The 13,456-nt window shown below is 42.0% G+C and overlaps 3 protein-coding genes across 3 annotated transcripts in view; 2 read left to right on the top strand and 1 right to left on the bottom strand.

The window, feature by feature from the left end:
- Window positions 1-1,817: 1,817 nt before the first annotated feature.
- On the top strand, window positions 1,818-5,312 carry gins4 (GINS complex subunit 4 (Sld5 homolog)). Its single transcript, XM_005729430.1, has 8 exons — window positions 1,818-2,087; window positions 2,182-2,268; window positions 3,967-4,080; window positions 4,172-4,269; window positions 4,365-4,453; window positions 4,577-4,667; window positions 4,805-4,909; window positions 5,245-5,312. The coding sequence occupies exons 1-7, from the start codon at window positions 1,989-1,991 to the stop codon at window positions 4,899-4,901; spliced, it is 675 nt and encodes a 224-aa protein (XP_005729487.1). The 5' UTR covers window positions 1,818-1,988; the 3' UTR covers window positions 4,902-4,909; window positions 5,245-5,312.
- A 1,701-nt stretch (window positions 5,313-7,013) lies between these two features.
- Window positions 7,014-8,634, top strand: ppp1r3c2b (protein phosphatase 1 regulatory subunit 3C2, duplicate b). The gene is made up of 3 exons (XM_005729428.2): window positions 7,014-7,156; window positions 7,297-7,368; window positions 7,587-8,634. The coding sequence occupies exons 1-3, from the start codon at window positions 7,086-7,088 to the stop codon at window positions 8,455-8,457; spliced, it is 1,014 nt and encodes a 337-aa protein (XP_005729485.1). The 5' UTR covers window positions 7,014-7,085; the 3' UTR covers window positions 8,458-8,634.
- Window positions 8,635-8,695: 61 nt separating this feature from the next.
- phyhip (phytanoyl-CoA 2-hydroxylase interacting protein) overlaps window positions 8,696-13,456 on the bottom strand; it is a 6,851-nt gene continuing 2,090 nt past the window's right edge. Inside the window, exons 2-5 of the mRNA XM_005729429.1 lie at window positions 13,067-13,243; window positions 10,680-10,854; window positions 10,337-10,454; window positions 8,696-10,248 (exon numbers count right to left, since the gene is read on the bottom strand). Coding sequence (XP_005729486.1) covers window positions 9,705-10,248; window positions 10,337-10,454; window positions 10,680-10,854; window positions 13,067-13,234 — 1,005 coding nt within the window. The 5' untranslated portion in view covers window positions 13,235-13,243 and the 3' untranslated portion in view covers window positions 8,696-9,704. The remainder of the gene's footprint in view (window positions 10,249-10,336; window positions 10,455-10,679; window positions 10,855-13,066; window positions 13,244-13,456) is intronic.

The following is a 13,456-nucleotide window of genomic DNA, read 5'->3' as shown; positions in this document are numbered from 1 at the left end:
AGCCAGAAACTCTGAGTTGATCATGCAGACAATTGGTCTTAAAGGTACACCCTGTTTTTGTATCTTCGGTAAACCATACAGACTTGGTGTAGTTTCCCCTGGGTGTAGCCTGTGGTATGAGGTCTGGTCAGCAGCATTGTCTTAATCTAAGTGCTTGACACATTCTATGACCCTTTTCCTGTAACCACTACCTGTGTCTCGATTCAGAGCCTCATAAGTATTTTTGTCAGTGAGCAGTGACAAATTCTTCTCAATATAGTCTTTCTGTTATTTGTGTTTGCTGATGTGCATTAAGGAAACTGCAGCTGTCTGAGGCATGTGGTGAGAGCTGCAACCTTGCAGGTCTGATGTAGTCCAGATAAGTTCAGAGGATGCTGATAGCGTGCAACACTGAACATCACTATGGTGGCCGCAGTGCAGGCAAAAAATATGAAAGAACTATGAAGCAAGTGCAATGAGGAGTGATGAGAAGGAGCAAATAGGACAAATGAGATACTGCAGTAAGGTTGTCTGAAAGAGCTGCAACGAGAGAAGCAGATGATCTCTGAATTCACACTAATGAAACTGCAGGCTAAGAGCCCAGATAACGTGTAGATCTAGCTCCCAGTTTGGATTTGTGAGACAGAAACCATCTCTACTTTTAAGATTAGCTTTAAAACCTTTGATAAAGTATATAGTTAGGGCTGGATCAGGTGACACTGAACCCTCCCTTAGTTAAACTTCAATAGGCCCAAGCTGCTGGGGGGCTTCCCATGATGCAATGAGCATTTCTTCTTAATTCAACTCTATTCACACTCTGTGTGTTTATATGCTGCTTTGTATTTAATCATTAGTTATTTTTAATCTCCGGCTCTTTTCCACAGAGTGTCGTTTTTGCTTCCTCCCTCCCCACTCATCCACGACCACTCATGGCACAGCCTCCCTGAGCCTGGTTCTGCCAGGGGTTTCTTCCCATTAAAAGGGAGCCACTTCCTCATAATGATTAATCTGATTGTTGGAGTTTATTTTTATTGGTTTTAGAGTCTTTACTTTACAACACAAAGCACCTTTACTGTTTACTGGCAACTGTTGTTTTGGCAATTAAATTTTATCAAATTCAATGCATGCTGATTTAGGAAATCAAATTGACTTCTACGGCATCAGTTATGTCTCTGTGTGTTTGTAATAATCACAATCTTTTGGTATTTCTTGAGTGAATATGCAGTACCCTGTGCTGTCACTGTCTTTTATATAGTGTCTATTATATTATGTCTATTAGTGGTATGGGAAGCATTTCTATGAGGGTTTTTCTAGATCATAAGTAATGCTTGTGTTATATATTTGATAGTATTAGCAGTAATTATCTGTAAATATATAAAATATATAATAAATATATATATAAAGATATCTCTCGCAATATAAGCACAATAACATAACTACTAATTACGATCCGTGAAAACACAATAGAAATGCTTCTCCCACCACTTTCTACCACTCTAGCATTACTTACAACAATCTTCAGCAACATGCAATATTTTGAGTGTATTGCTTGTATTCACAGCACGTGTTATGTAGAGAAGATTCCCTCAGTGATGCGTTTCAGGAAAAACCGGGCTCATTGAACTTTTAAAGTTTGCGCTCCTGTAGCAGAAAATCCTCAACATCCCCGATCAATATTCTTCCTGAATGTCTAGAAACGAATTTACTGTCTTTTATTGAATGCTCCGTCCAATTATTAATAAAAACTATACTAAGCCTACGAGAAGGCTTGCCTGACAAGCTAAACTCGGGGAAACGAGCACAATGTAAATCTCGCGAGAAGAATCCCAGTGGCGCGAATAAACAACGAGTTTTTCCGCTAACTTGTGGCTGCTGTGACAGTAGTAGTCGCATTAGTACATTTTTTCTCATATTATTCAGTTTTAATTGCTCTATTTTTATTATTAATTTATTTTTAATTCAACAGATATTCTGCGTTTTGGTGAAACTTTGTATTTTTACTGAAAACCATGTCGGACGCTTTGTCTGACGACGGCAGCGACTTCAACCAGGATGACACCCAGGAGGATGTTATGACCCCGGCCGAGCTGATCGCTAAACTGGAAGAAGTAGGCCAGATTATTCCCCTGACGTGCAGACTCTTCACCTCTATTAGATATTCAGCACCGTCTTCACTGTTGTGTCCGTGTGTGTCGCCCACAGGCTTGGCTAAATGAGAAGTTCTCACCGGAGTTGCTGGAGAACAAATCAGAGGTGGTGGAGTGTGTGATGGAGCAGCTGACTCATATGGTAAACTACCCGGGGAATACCTCCTGCTGTGGGTTTCTAATGTTCAGTGGCATGCATGGTTATAGTTGAGTTTCTGAATTGCAAAACAGCAACTGAAACGCGAAGGACTGCAACCTATGACAATGTGCATGACTGATTCAAATGCAGCAGAGGGAAAACTATATTCAGTACTGTGCAAAAGTCTCGAGCCACCTCTCACTTTTTTATGTTTTGCTATGATGTAGTGAAATTGTCATGCAGAATGTAAGGCAAAAGCAAAGTTGGTACAAGTCTAATGAGCTTGAAAGTTCATATTCCGTATGACCACCTTTATGTTACACACAGCCTCAACTCTCTTGGGAAAGCTTTCTTGTAATTTCTTTAAGTAATCTTTAGGAATTGTTCTCCAGACTTCTTAAAGGACATTAAAAGCTCTTTGATGTCGGCTGCCTTTTGTTCTGTTCTCTGTCAAGATGATCCCACACTGCTTCAATAATGTCGAGGCCAATCCATGACTGATAGTGTTCCGCTGTGTGGGGTTTTTTTGTTTTTGTTTTTTATGTTTGGGGGTTTTTTTTTTTTTGGTTGTTTTTTTTCCCATCCAGGTATGCTTTTACTGCATTGGCAGTGTGTTAGGGATCATTGCCATGCTTAAAAATGACTTGTTTGGAAAAAAAAACTTGTCTAGTTTGCACAATTTTATTTAATGGCACACATGCTGAGATATACCAAGCTGATTCTCAGTGGTTAGTAGCTCAGTGAGAATCATCTTGTTGGTGTAGAAATATAATTTCATACCTGTAAAATGTTTTTTTTCTTTGGCATTTTTAATAGATTCAACTAAAGGAGTGAAAAGAAAGAATGTGTTTTTTGCTACAGGCTCCCAATAGCAAAGTGCCTAAAGTAGCACGTTAAAATAGCTTCTTTGTTAAGTTGTCTGTTGTTTTTGCAGATGCGTTACTGGCTTTTCCTTCGAATTCGGTGCCTTTTCGTGCTCGGATGATTCATAGGTCAATGTTAAGTGGCTTAACAAACAAAAATAGGTGCATTCCACCTCTTCTAAACTGAATTTTGTTTTTTTTAACCCATAAAAAGCAAAAGATTGTAGAAAAAGACCTATTACAATTCACTAGAGCTCAAAATGCCACTTTATACACACAAATTAATTTATTTTTCAGTGTGAGTTTAAAGAAAGTAATTTCCTCTTCAGTGGGTCAAAAAACATCATCAAATGTTCAAAATATAGAAGTTGAATTCAGGAATATCTGAGATTTTTTCTTTTTGTTCGTTTACTTGAATTATTACAAAAATGTTTTAATTTCTTCTGTCACCTGACAGATCAGCACTTCATTGCTGGTTTTCTTACTATTTAGTTTCATTAGTATGGATAAATTGATCTATAGGAAGCCCTGCAATTGATATCAAGACTTTGATGGTAATGTCAAATGTGTAATGTGGTGGTTTCAAAATAAAATCTCAAACAATTCAGGGCAATGTGGTTTGCTCTGTGACAAACTACTAACTAAAGCTGCTGCCTGTCAGTAGGACCTTGATTACATTACTATACATCCAGATGTGGAGAGTCATTCATTTCAGATGATTAGGATGGTATTAACACTGTGATATTCAAACATATCCCAGGGCTGTTGCTTTTCTGGTTATTCTGAGTAGCCCTGAATAAAAGGACCCTTTAATTTCTGACAGTTTTGTCACCAACAGGAGTCCAACTTGCAGCGGGTGAAGAAAGGCGATGCAAAGGCCAGCATCCATCGCATGGAAATAGACAGGATCCGCTACGTTCTCAGCAGCTACCTGCGCTCTCGTCTGCAGAAGGTCGGTTGGGTCGGCGCCACAAAACTGAGTTTTCGCTCACTCGGTGGCAGTTGGTGACATCTGCCTGACCTTTTGTGCTGTTCGTGTCTAGATTGAAAAGTATTTCCCACATGTCTTGGAGAGAGAGAAGTCTCGGGGTGAGGGCGAGCCATCTCTGCTGTCGCCTGAGGAGTTTGCTTTTGCCAAAGAGTGAGTGTACTGGAATAAAGTCGTTTAAATCGCTGCGGTTCTTGCAACACTTGGGAATTTTTTTTAAATCACATGCCAACACATCTGGCTTGCAGGTATTATGCCAACACAGAAAGCTACCTGAAGGCTGTAGCACTGAAGCGCATGCCAGCCAATGTACAGACTATGGATATGCTCAAAGCAGGTAAGGTGTCGTTCTGTGTCTAAAATGGTGATACTATTAGCCCATGCAGACAGATGGTGACATTTGCTGTGACATTTTTACTGACCATTGCACTGGATTCACCACTGTGTATCCTAATGTTAGTGCCTGAGCCCTGCCTGGACTCCTTTGTGTTTCTGCGAGTGAAAGAGAGACAGGAAAACATCCTGGTAGAGCCTGAAACGGAGGATCAGAGGTTTGTTTGCCAATATTTCTCTGGATGTGCTATTATTTAGGCATCCAGTAGGTGACAGTGTTGCCTTCTTGCATTCGCTAACCTTTTTCTGTATAGATACTAAACTGATAAAATCTCCACTGTGTCTCTTCTATCAGAGAGTATGTCGTGGATCTCGAAGAGGGCTCTCAACACCTAATGCGTTATCGAACTATAGCTCCACTTGTGTCAAGTGGAGCTGTGCAGTTGATATGAATGCAAAGGTCAGTACCAGTGAGCCTTGACTGAGGCATCTTTGTCATTAACTCAATACTGCCCTCACACCCTCTTCTACAGGCATCTAATAATTCATTTCTGCAGCTCTTACATAAGCCATGGCTTTGCGGTGACATCTGGATTTATTTTTAGTGCTTACTTTTTTCTCTTTCCCTTTTTTCCCTTCTTGAGTGTTCATTGTCTCTTGGCAACAGATAATAAAAAACAGCATTGAAATTTTAAAGCACCATGATGTGTTTACAACAAATTTTAGTTGCCATCTCTAAACTAAACTATTGTTAACAGTCAAGGGCAATTAATAGTGGTCTTTTATATGTTGCAGGTTGCTTGTTACTTTGGATCCAGGAGACATTCCTGAAATAAAGACTGCACAGAGATCACATCAGGAAGCATGCCCTTCATCTTCATCTTTCATCCAGAATAAGGACTGACTTTTGGGATGTAAATATAGAGACGTTTGTAGCACCATGGGACCAGAATTTAATTCTGTGGGGGCGGGGGGACACAATCGAGGCCACTGCCAGCGGAAACTAAAAGCTGTGGATGAACCCTGTTTACTAAACTAGGTTTTTGCAGCGCTGAGTTTGTATTTTTGGATCTTTTTAATCACGCCATGACATATGCTTTGTTGTGTAGTACGTTGGTGAGCGTGTGACTGATAAAGACAGCTCTGTCTAATCTGTTTATTCATTACTCTTCATGTTGCTTCATCCAAGTAATTCATGTTATTGGATGATTTCTCAGCTGCTCCATAACCGGATGCATCAGATGACCCGACGGTGAAATTTCATCAGTTCACTTGGCATCATAATGCCTTCCATCCCGTGCTCATGCTACATGTGCATGCCTCTTTGCAAGATCAGGGTTTGTTTGCTGTGATTTAAGGACATTCACACTTGAATTAACATGCTTTAATGTCATTGATTATCCTGTTAATGCTCACGTAGTTGTTGTACATCGTGACATTACTCTTTTTCACATGTTGAAAGTTTCCTTTTTGACTTTGCTTTAAACTTTAACCTAAAAGATGTTATGAGAACATTGTTATGTAAGTGTTTCAGCGGGAGCAATCAGTGCTTATTGTTTGCCTTCACATAAATTCACCAGTAATTAGAACTAATAAGGGATTGAAAGAGTGGGCTTAGACAGTCGTCTTGATTACTCTCTGTTGCTAACTCTTAAACTGCATTCATAGAAGACCTGGAGAAGAAATGTTACTTGATGTTCTGATTATCACACTGCTGTCATATAGTGTGGGCCTTGACCTGGTAAAACCAGGAACAAATCAAGTTGATTTAGATGTCTGATAGCATACAGTGTGGGGAACGGGCCTGTTATTATTCCTATTAAAATGCTGGAAAATAAAGTAAATATTCCCTCAGGCATCGAAGATAGTTTGAAATGTGAGTTGGAGAAAAAAATAAAATGATTGTGAAAAAAATTGCATTTATTAAACACTACACCATTTTTTTAGGCTTTGTAAAATCTTGACATTTGTAACAGTTTTTATCATTTCACACTAATTGTAAAGTCATAAAAATATCCTGTAGTTTGGTGGCAACAGTCTCAGTAAAGATAGGTTTTCCATGTGTGGCCATGTATGGAACTTGATATACTCGCATACGCACATGGACTGATTCCTGAATAGCTTCTTCGGCTAAGTGACCAGCCTGCTGAGAGTTGTTTGTAATCCGGCCCTCCTCAGGTTTGCACATGCTGATGGACCGTGGGGCAGTGATTCCTTTAGAGCAGGCGCTAGATAGCAAAGGTTTGGAGCCATGCCCAGGCCTCTGTGGGATCTGTGTCCACTAACAGGTGTGAGAATAAAGGGCAGGATAACCTGGATAGTTTCCATAATGCAGAGTGGAATTACACAAGACTTTTATGTACGTAACGCAGATCGTCAACACTGGACAATGAATGTGCAAGGTGACGATACAAATATTTAACTTCACATGGTTAACATTTAGGTGTGTTCATATGTTTCTTTCCCATAATTAAATGATTTATTTATGCAAAGTAATGGCAACCTATGAAAACATAAAACTTACTGAAATGCAGTACCACAGGGAGACATAAAGAGAAAAATAGTCACAAGCTGATTGGTCAGGACAGCGAAGAGGGTGGAGTTTACAATATGACATCTAAACTGAGGTGATATAAATGTGTTGTGCCAGATTCTCCTGTGGGGAACAACTGACAACACAACTGCAACACGCTACTCATGGGAGATTGTAAGTACATTTTTAAATGTCAGAATTACACACAAAGATTGTTGCATGTTGTCACACACCAATCTTTGTGTGCAACTTTTTTTTCTTTTTTAAATACAGATTTTCTTGTAATTGTGACAGATTTTTTTTCTTTTTTCCAGAACTCCAAACATTGAGGACAATATTCCCATCACTCAGCATAGGAATACCAGCATGGAGATGTCCAGTACATCGTAAGCAGACACAACACACACAAACTGTGCAGATTAGCTTGCACAACTTCTTTAGGGGTTAAATTAAAATTACCATAATATTTTTTATCAGATCCCTTTCACGTTGTGATGCCTTCCTTAAAAGCCCTGCATAAACATGTAATGACACAACTGCGATATATACAAAGATATATTCACATTTCCAGTCAGTACTGAGGTCCCCGTGTGTTTCTTGTTAGTGTCCTGCCAGTGGTTGGCTTTGGGTCGATGGCTCGGACAGCCGGACTGCTGGAGATTGCTGTCAGGCTGTGCTTAAACCAGCGTAAACAACTGTGTCCTCATGTCTGGGTTCCCATCCTGAAACCCCAGCGATCCTGCATCCGTCCTCCAGCTTCAGAGCACTTATCCTCTGACATCTTGAGCCAAGTCTTTCCGCCCCATCCTTTCTCACCTTTCCTCGATGACTTGGACGACGGCGATGATGATGTGTTGTTCCCAATCAAGAGCAAACGTGTTGTTTTTGCCGACTCGCGGGGATTGTCTCTAACAGCCGTGCGAGTGTTTTCCGACAAAGAAGAGCAGTCTGACCTCGACCTGCTGCCATCACTGAAGTCTCTGGGCAGCATGACAGAGGATGGCTACAGCTGCACAGTCAGCACCTGCTGCCCAGGAACACAGCTCAAACTGGGCTTCCCGCAGCCATCTGCAAATTTCCAGGCCTTTCGTGCCAAGCTGGCAGAGAGCATGGTCATCTTGGAGAACTGCAGTATCAGCGAAAAGGCCCTCCGGGGTACCGTAAGGGTTAAGAATGTCAGCTACCAGAAGGATGTGCGTGTGCGCATCACCTTTGACTCGTGGCAGAGCTACAGAGACGTGCCCTGCACGTACCTGCAGAAACGCTTCGGAGGACCTCAGACGGACATCTTTGAATTTGACATTACTATTCCTAAAGTGCTAGATGCCAAAAGGAAGATTGAGTTCTGTTTAAGTTATTTGCCAGGAGGGCACAGCGAGCCTTTTTGGGACAATAACGATGGACAGAATTACAGCATTACAGTGAGCGTGAACTCACATCTGTGCCATGGGAAGAATCTAAGTGAAAGGTCATGACTCACTAAACCTAGAAGTGATCCTGTTTTTTTCCCACCTTCGTGTATACTGTATCAGTCCTGGGTGAAGGTTTAGTGTACATTTTTGTGTTTTTCTGTGAAATGTTACTTCTTTTATTTTTGATCATGTTTATACTGCTTAGTAACAGTTCTATATTTTAAAAATGTCTTTAAAACAGATCAGTTTTGGTGTCAGTTCCTTTCACGTTAAGCATCACACACTGTGTCCTGCATTTTGGCCCGTCACCACAGGATGAATTATTGTTGTGCGACAGGGAGGGGATCCCTTTCACTTTAGGCATTTCTGGGATTCCCATATAGGTCAGAGATTACTGGGCAGGGACAAACAGGAGGCCAATAGCAGAAGCCGCTAATCTTAGCACAGCTGCCAAAGAGCGACTGCAGGGAGCTTTGAGAACTTCCTCATTACCTTTCTCTTATGTTCAAACACTGAACCTCCTCCTAATGGCTTTTACTGTTACAAAGTATCCTACTGTTCTGCAGTATGACAATTTCTTAGTCATAACCTTACATTTAAAGTGAAGCAGGAAAGTATTCAGTGAGGATGCTGGAAACTAACGTTCATGTTTCAGTGTAGTATAAGTGATTAGACTTCATTTTGTAGGAGACACATGGCAGTGTATGTTGTTTGAGAGGTGATCACAATAAGCTGAAATAATCTCCAAAGGGAATAAAAACAACCCCAGTTTACATGCCATCACACCAGCTTTGACTTGTCACAGCAGAGAAAGAGCAGGAGGACTGATGATGGCTGAGTAAGCTGTGAAAGTGAGCAAGTGTCCATGTTAGAAAAACCTCACCTTGACTATTACTTTGCCTGATTTTCCCTACTGCAACAAGTCAAAATGTCAGTTGTGAAAAAAACACATCAAAGGGAAAATGGGCAAAAAAAAAAAAAAACATCACCATGATGATGCCAGAAAAAACAGTCTTCTTAAGCCTGCTGTGTTTTCAGTGCATTTTTTTTGTCATGGATGCATGTTCATTGTATTTCCAGCTGTGATTAGGATGGAGTAATGCTATACACACTTTTACAAGTCTTCTAGTTTAAATACACTATCTGGTCCAGGCAGGAGGGAGGAGGGAAAGCAGCACGAGTGCACCCTGAGAGGTGACTCTTTCCACAGTGTTCTGACCTACACATGATGGGCTCAACCATCTTTTTGCATCACAGCGTCTGTCTTGGCTGCAGACTTGCACACTTCAAGTTCTGCGCCAGCGCTTCCCTCAGCGTCCCACGCTGATGTTGCACACTTTGCAGCTCGGGTCTTTCTTGGCATTGGTGGTGGTCAGACTCATAAGCTGGTGCCCGCTGATTTGCTCCACGCCGCCCTGATCCAAGTGAACCGGCTCGGTGAACAGCACCTCGAGGATGACGTCGCTGGCGTGGCAGTACAAGGGCTCCTCCCCGGGTCTCTGAGAGGCAGTGTAAGTCAAAAAGGGGTTGGAAGCCAAGTCCAGCATAGGGAGGCGGGTGCGGCAGAAGGCATCTCCCTCTGAGCCAACAGGGGCAAGCACCAGCACCACATAGTGGTAGGCCGTGTACATGCAGTAGAAGTCTGCAAAATACAGGCAGATGTTGGGGTTCAGCAGGTGTCCAGCCGGGATCTGAAACCGCAGGGGTCCGTACGGGGAGTCTTTGGGAGGGAGCCCTGTATCAAACTCTGTGTTGCAGCTGAAGAAGACTCCATGCAGTTTGCCGCTGATGGGTGAGCCGTGACTCCCACTGGTGTCTTTGAGGGCTGGACGCATCAGACCTCCACACTCCTTTCTAATTCCATACATTAAAAAAGGAAAATGAGTTATTGCACTCCGTTCATATGGGAATGTATAATAAAGAGAAAAAGTGAAGTGCCTACCTGACATAATCAAAGTAGTCTGGGTGCTGGTTGCGATAAAAGACAGAGAATTTCAGCAGCCTCCCCGCTGAGCCCTTGGCCTTGTCGAGAAGCTGCTGTAGGTGCTCCATTGCGTAGTCTGCAAAGTTTAAGTTTTGAAGCTGTGAAACTACTTGAAGTCTACACTACTTTCAAATGTTAATGACTATCTGGTGCTGAGACAGAATTGTGAGTTGTTGTCTTGCCATTTTTGTGCGCTGCACTTTTTTGTTCCTCTCTTGTATCACTTTGGTCAGATCTCTGATGTTTGACTGCATGCATAATCACTGTTATTTTAGTCACAACACACGAGTGCATGTCTTACCCCCAGTGCAAAACTCCACCACCTGGCTCCACTCTGAGACCAAGTAATCACCATCTGGCTGTCGGACAGCAGTTTGAACAGCAACACAGTATTCTGTCCGCGGGCTGAGGAACCAGTGTCCCCTCACTGCCATGGGGAGAGGCACGGCTTTGGCCACCAGCTTGGTCGGCACGTCCTGCAGGATGAAGCAGGAAGCAGGTGACACCAGGGTACAGGATGCAAGCCTTTAACGGTCTGCCGCATGCATCATTTACATTTCAAAGCCGATGCAGATGCAATTGTTAGTCAAGCATTTCCTTCCATAAACTTTGCCTTTATTAGTGTGAGATTCTATTGTTAAGCCCCAGCTGCTGTAACTAGGATACATCTAATCAAAACAGCAGCTTCGTTTTGACCAAGGCCTCTAAGCAGCACAGCTAATTACTACAGGCTCAGAGGTCCATATATCCATAGCAACATCTCTGATGCAAGTTTGTTTGTGCCTCTTCGTGTATCAGAGAGAAATCATATCCTCCATCTAAGAAGAGCTCGCTCAGCCTGCCTTGATTTCACAAAAGCACTTTTTAGTTTGTGAATACGTGCTGCAATAATATGCCATAATTACAGTCGGCATTTTGCATCTGCGGAGATAGCAACTGTTTCTTTTCATTATCATTATTTCAGGCTACAGGCATGCCATCAGTATAACTATTAAAAAGAACACGAGAAAAAAAGGGAAGAAAATTTAAAAAATGATTGGAAGGAAAAAATACGTTTTGAAATGTATAAATAGAGAATAAGGCTTGTGGTGGCTTTGGATGTGTGGAGCAGGCAAGAGGGAATGCATAGCTGTTGAAGTCTTTGGAGTTAGTAGGGTTTCATCATTAAGTTTAAGTTTAATTATCCCACAGTTTATTTTTAATGTCTGAGTAATAGCTCATAGTGCTGGCGGGGGCACAGAAGTGACCCTATGTGATAATGACTTCTCTAAAAGCCATCTGGGGTCAAACGTGCTGGAAGTGCTGGTAGAAGTTCATCATCATTTGGGACTGCTTTGTTACCACAGTGCCTGTCAGCTTGCAGACACTGAGGGAAAAAATATTAATTTGAAAGCGGACCAAGAAAATTTCCATTTGAATTTCAGGACAGAAGTCAACATGAGAGCGGACTTAACAAGATGATGATCAACAGCAAGTTAATGAACCACAGAAAAGCTGCAGGTTTCAGAATGGCCAAATCATGACTTTAGCCCACTTGAGATGTGACTGTGACCTGAATAGAAGATGCACAATCATGAAATCTCAGAGTCCACAAAGGCCTCACAAGCAGCTACAGGAAATGAGCGATGAAGTTTTCGCTGGTAAAGGAGATAAAACAAGTTCATGAAGTGAAGAGTTCACAACTTTTTCCGCCTTGCACTGTAAGATGTGACTCAGCACTTCAGGTACAGATATGAACTGCTGTTGTGTTGAGTCATGTTATGTTTGTCTTTAATTGGGACGTCAGTGCTGAATGAAAATCAGACCGGGCTGTATGAGTAACATAGAGGTTCTGGTAACCACAAAGGAGTTCACCAGCTTCTGTGGAACTGCACACTGCATGAGTATTTCTAAAATTCATCCAAGTCAGCAATCTATCTTGCTCACACTGAAAAGTCTGCATAGCTGGAATAATGTTTAGATTAACTTAAAGTGGAACTAAGTTCAACAGGAGTTCCCGCCGTTCTGTGGGTCTGAGCCGCTATCATGGCTCAGAGCAAATGAGGATATGTCTTATATATCTAATATGACCCAGAGAGAGCAGATGGAAAGTAGCTGGTAGCTACACATCTCTTCCCTATGCTCAAGATTAATAGACTCTGACCAACATTAAAGATAAAACTAAAAAAAGATTTGTTGTCACATTATATCTGCGTTTCATGAAATCCTTTAAATTAATGAATTTAACCATGCACACGGGAAGGAATTAACATGGAAATACGGCTCCATGCTGCAGCTGAATTTGTCAGGTTTTGTCCACTTTCAAAAAAATATATAATAAAAGAAACAATGTGCAAGTGAGTCACTGGCCTGAAGCTGTTGACTGCACACATTTTCCTTTTCGCTTGTATTGGAAGTGACTGAAAGGGCACAACCACAGTTTTCTGTGTTCCGAGTAACAACGTGTAAGGCAGTCATCTGCTCAGCAAAGCAGACTTAGATGAAAATCGAATGATTTCCTGCCTCGTTCGTGCTGCCCGCTGTTAATTAGGAAATGACGCACAGTAAACGGATGATGAAAACGAGCACTGTGACCGGTGTGAATCTGGAGCATGAGTCTAAATGACACCAATACGGAGCGGGCTGCCTTCGGGGAGAAGGTGGGGGAAAGGTATGTGAGGTCATGCTGCAGTTACAGAATGATCAGACCCTGTGTTTGAAGCGGTTGGGGTCCCTGTTGGCCTTGCGGCTTAAGTCGATGAAGAAGTGTGTGGCTCTGGCCGTGTCCTCGGGGGTCATATCCCACATGATCCGGAAGGAGTCGCAGGTCACCTCACAAATCTGGATATTACAGGGGGTCGAAAGGGGAGCATCCATGTCTGTAATCTGCCATTAGAATTAGAGATAAAAGCACTGAGTTAGATTGTAATAAGGGGATGTAATACTGGTGCTGCAGATAGGGGTGGGGGTGGGGGATATCGGCTAAGAGATTAAACCGTGCCACTGTACAACAGTTCAAAACAAAACACCTCAGCTGAATGAAATTAACCTTTCATTTAGAGATCTGTGTCCAAGCTCTTTCTTCACTGCCCCCCCCCC

The sequence above is a fragment of the Pundamilia nyererei genome, unplaced genomic scaffold (assembly GCF_000239375.1).
Source record: "Pundamilia nyererei isolate P.nyererei 1_Seehausen unplaced genomic scaffold, PunNye1.0 scaffold00033, whole genome shotgun sequence".
NCBI lineage: Eukaryota > Metazoa > Chordata > Actinopteri > Cichliformes > Cichlidae > Pundamilia > Pundamilia nyererei.
The sequence above is the reverse complement of the archived record's forward strand: the minus strand, read 5'-3'. Positions and strand labels throughout refer to the sequence as shown.

Bases quoted from the DNA above. Each gene is read 5' to 3' on its own strand.
- ppp1r3c2b (XM_005729428.2), top strand. From the start codon at position 7,086: ATGTGTTGTGCCAGATTCTCCTGTGGGGAACAACTGACAACACAACTG. The intron at 7,157-7,296 runs GTAAGTACATTT...TCTTTTTTCCAG, and splicing joins CACGCTACTCATGGGAGATT to AACTCCAAACATTGAGGACA. The intron at 7,369-7,586 runs GTAAGCAGACAC...GTTTCTTGTTAG, and splicing joins ATGGAGATGTCCAGTACATC to TGTCCTGCCAGTGGTTGGCT.
- gins4 (XM_005729430.1), top strand. From the start codon at position 1,989: ATGTCGGACGCTTTGTCTGACGACGGCAGCGACTTCAACCAGGATGAC. The intron at 4,270-4,364 runs GTGAGTGTACTG...TCTGGCTTGCAG, and splicing joins GAGTTTGCTTTTGCCAAAGA to GTATTATGCCAACACAGAAA. The intron at 4,668-4,804 runs GTTTGTTTGCCA...CTCTTCTATCAG, and splicing joins CCTGAAACGGAGGATCAGAG to AGAGTATGTCGTGGATCTCG.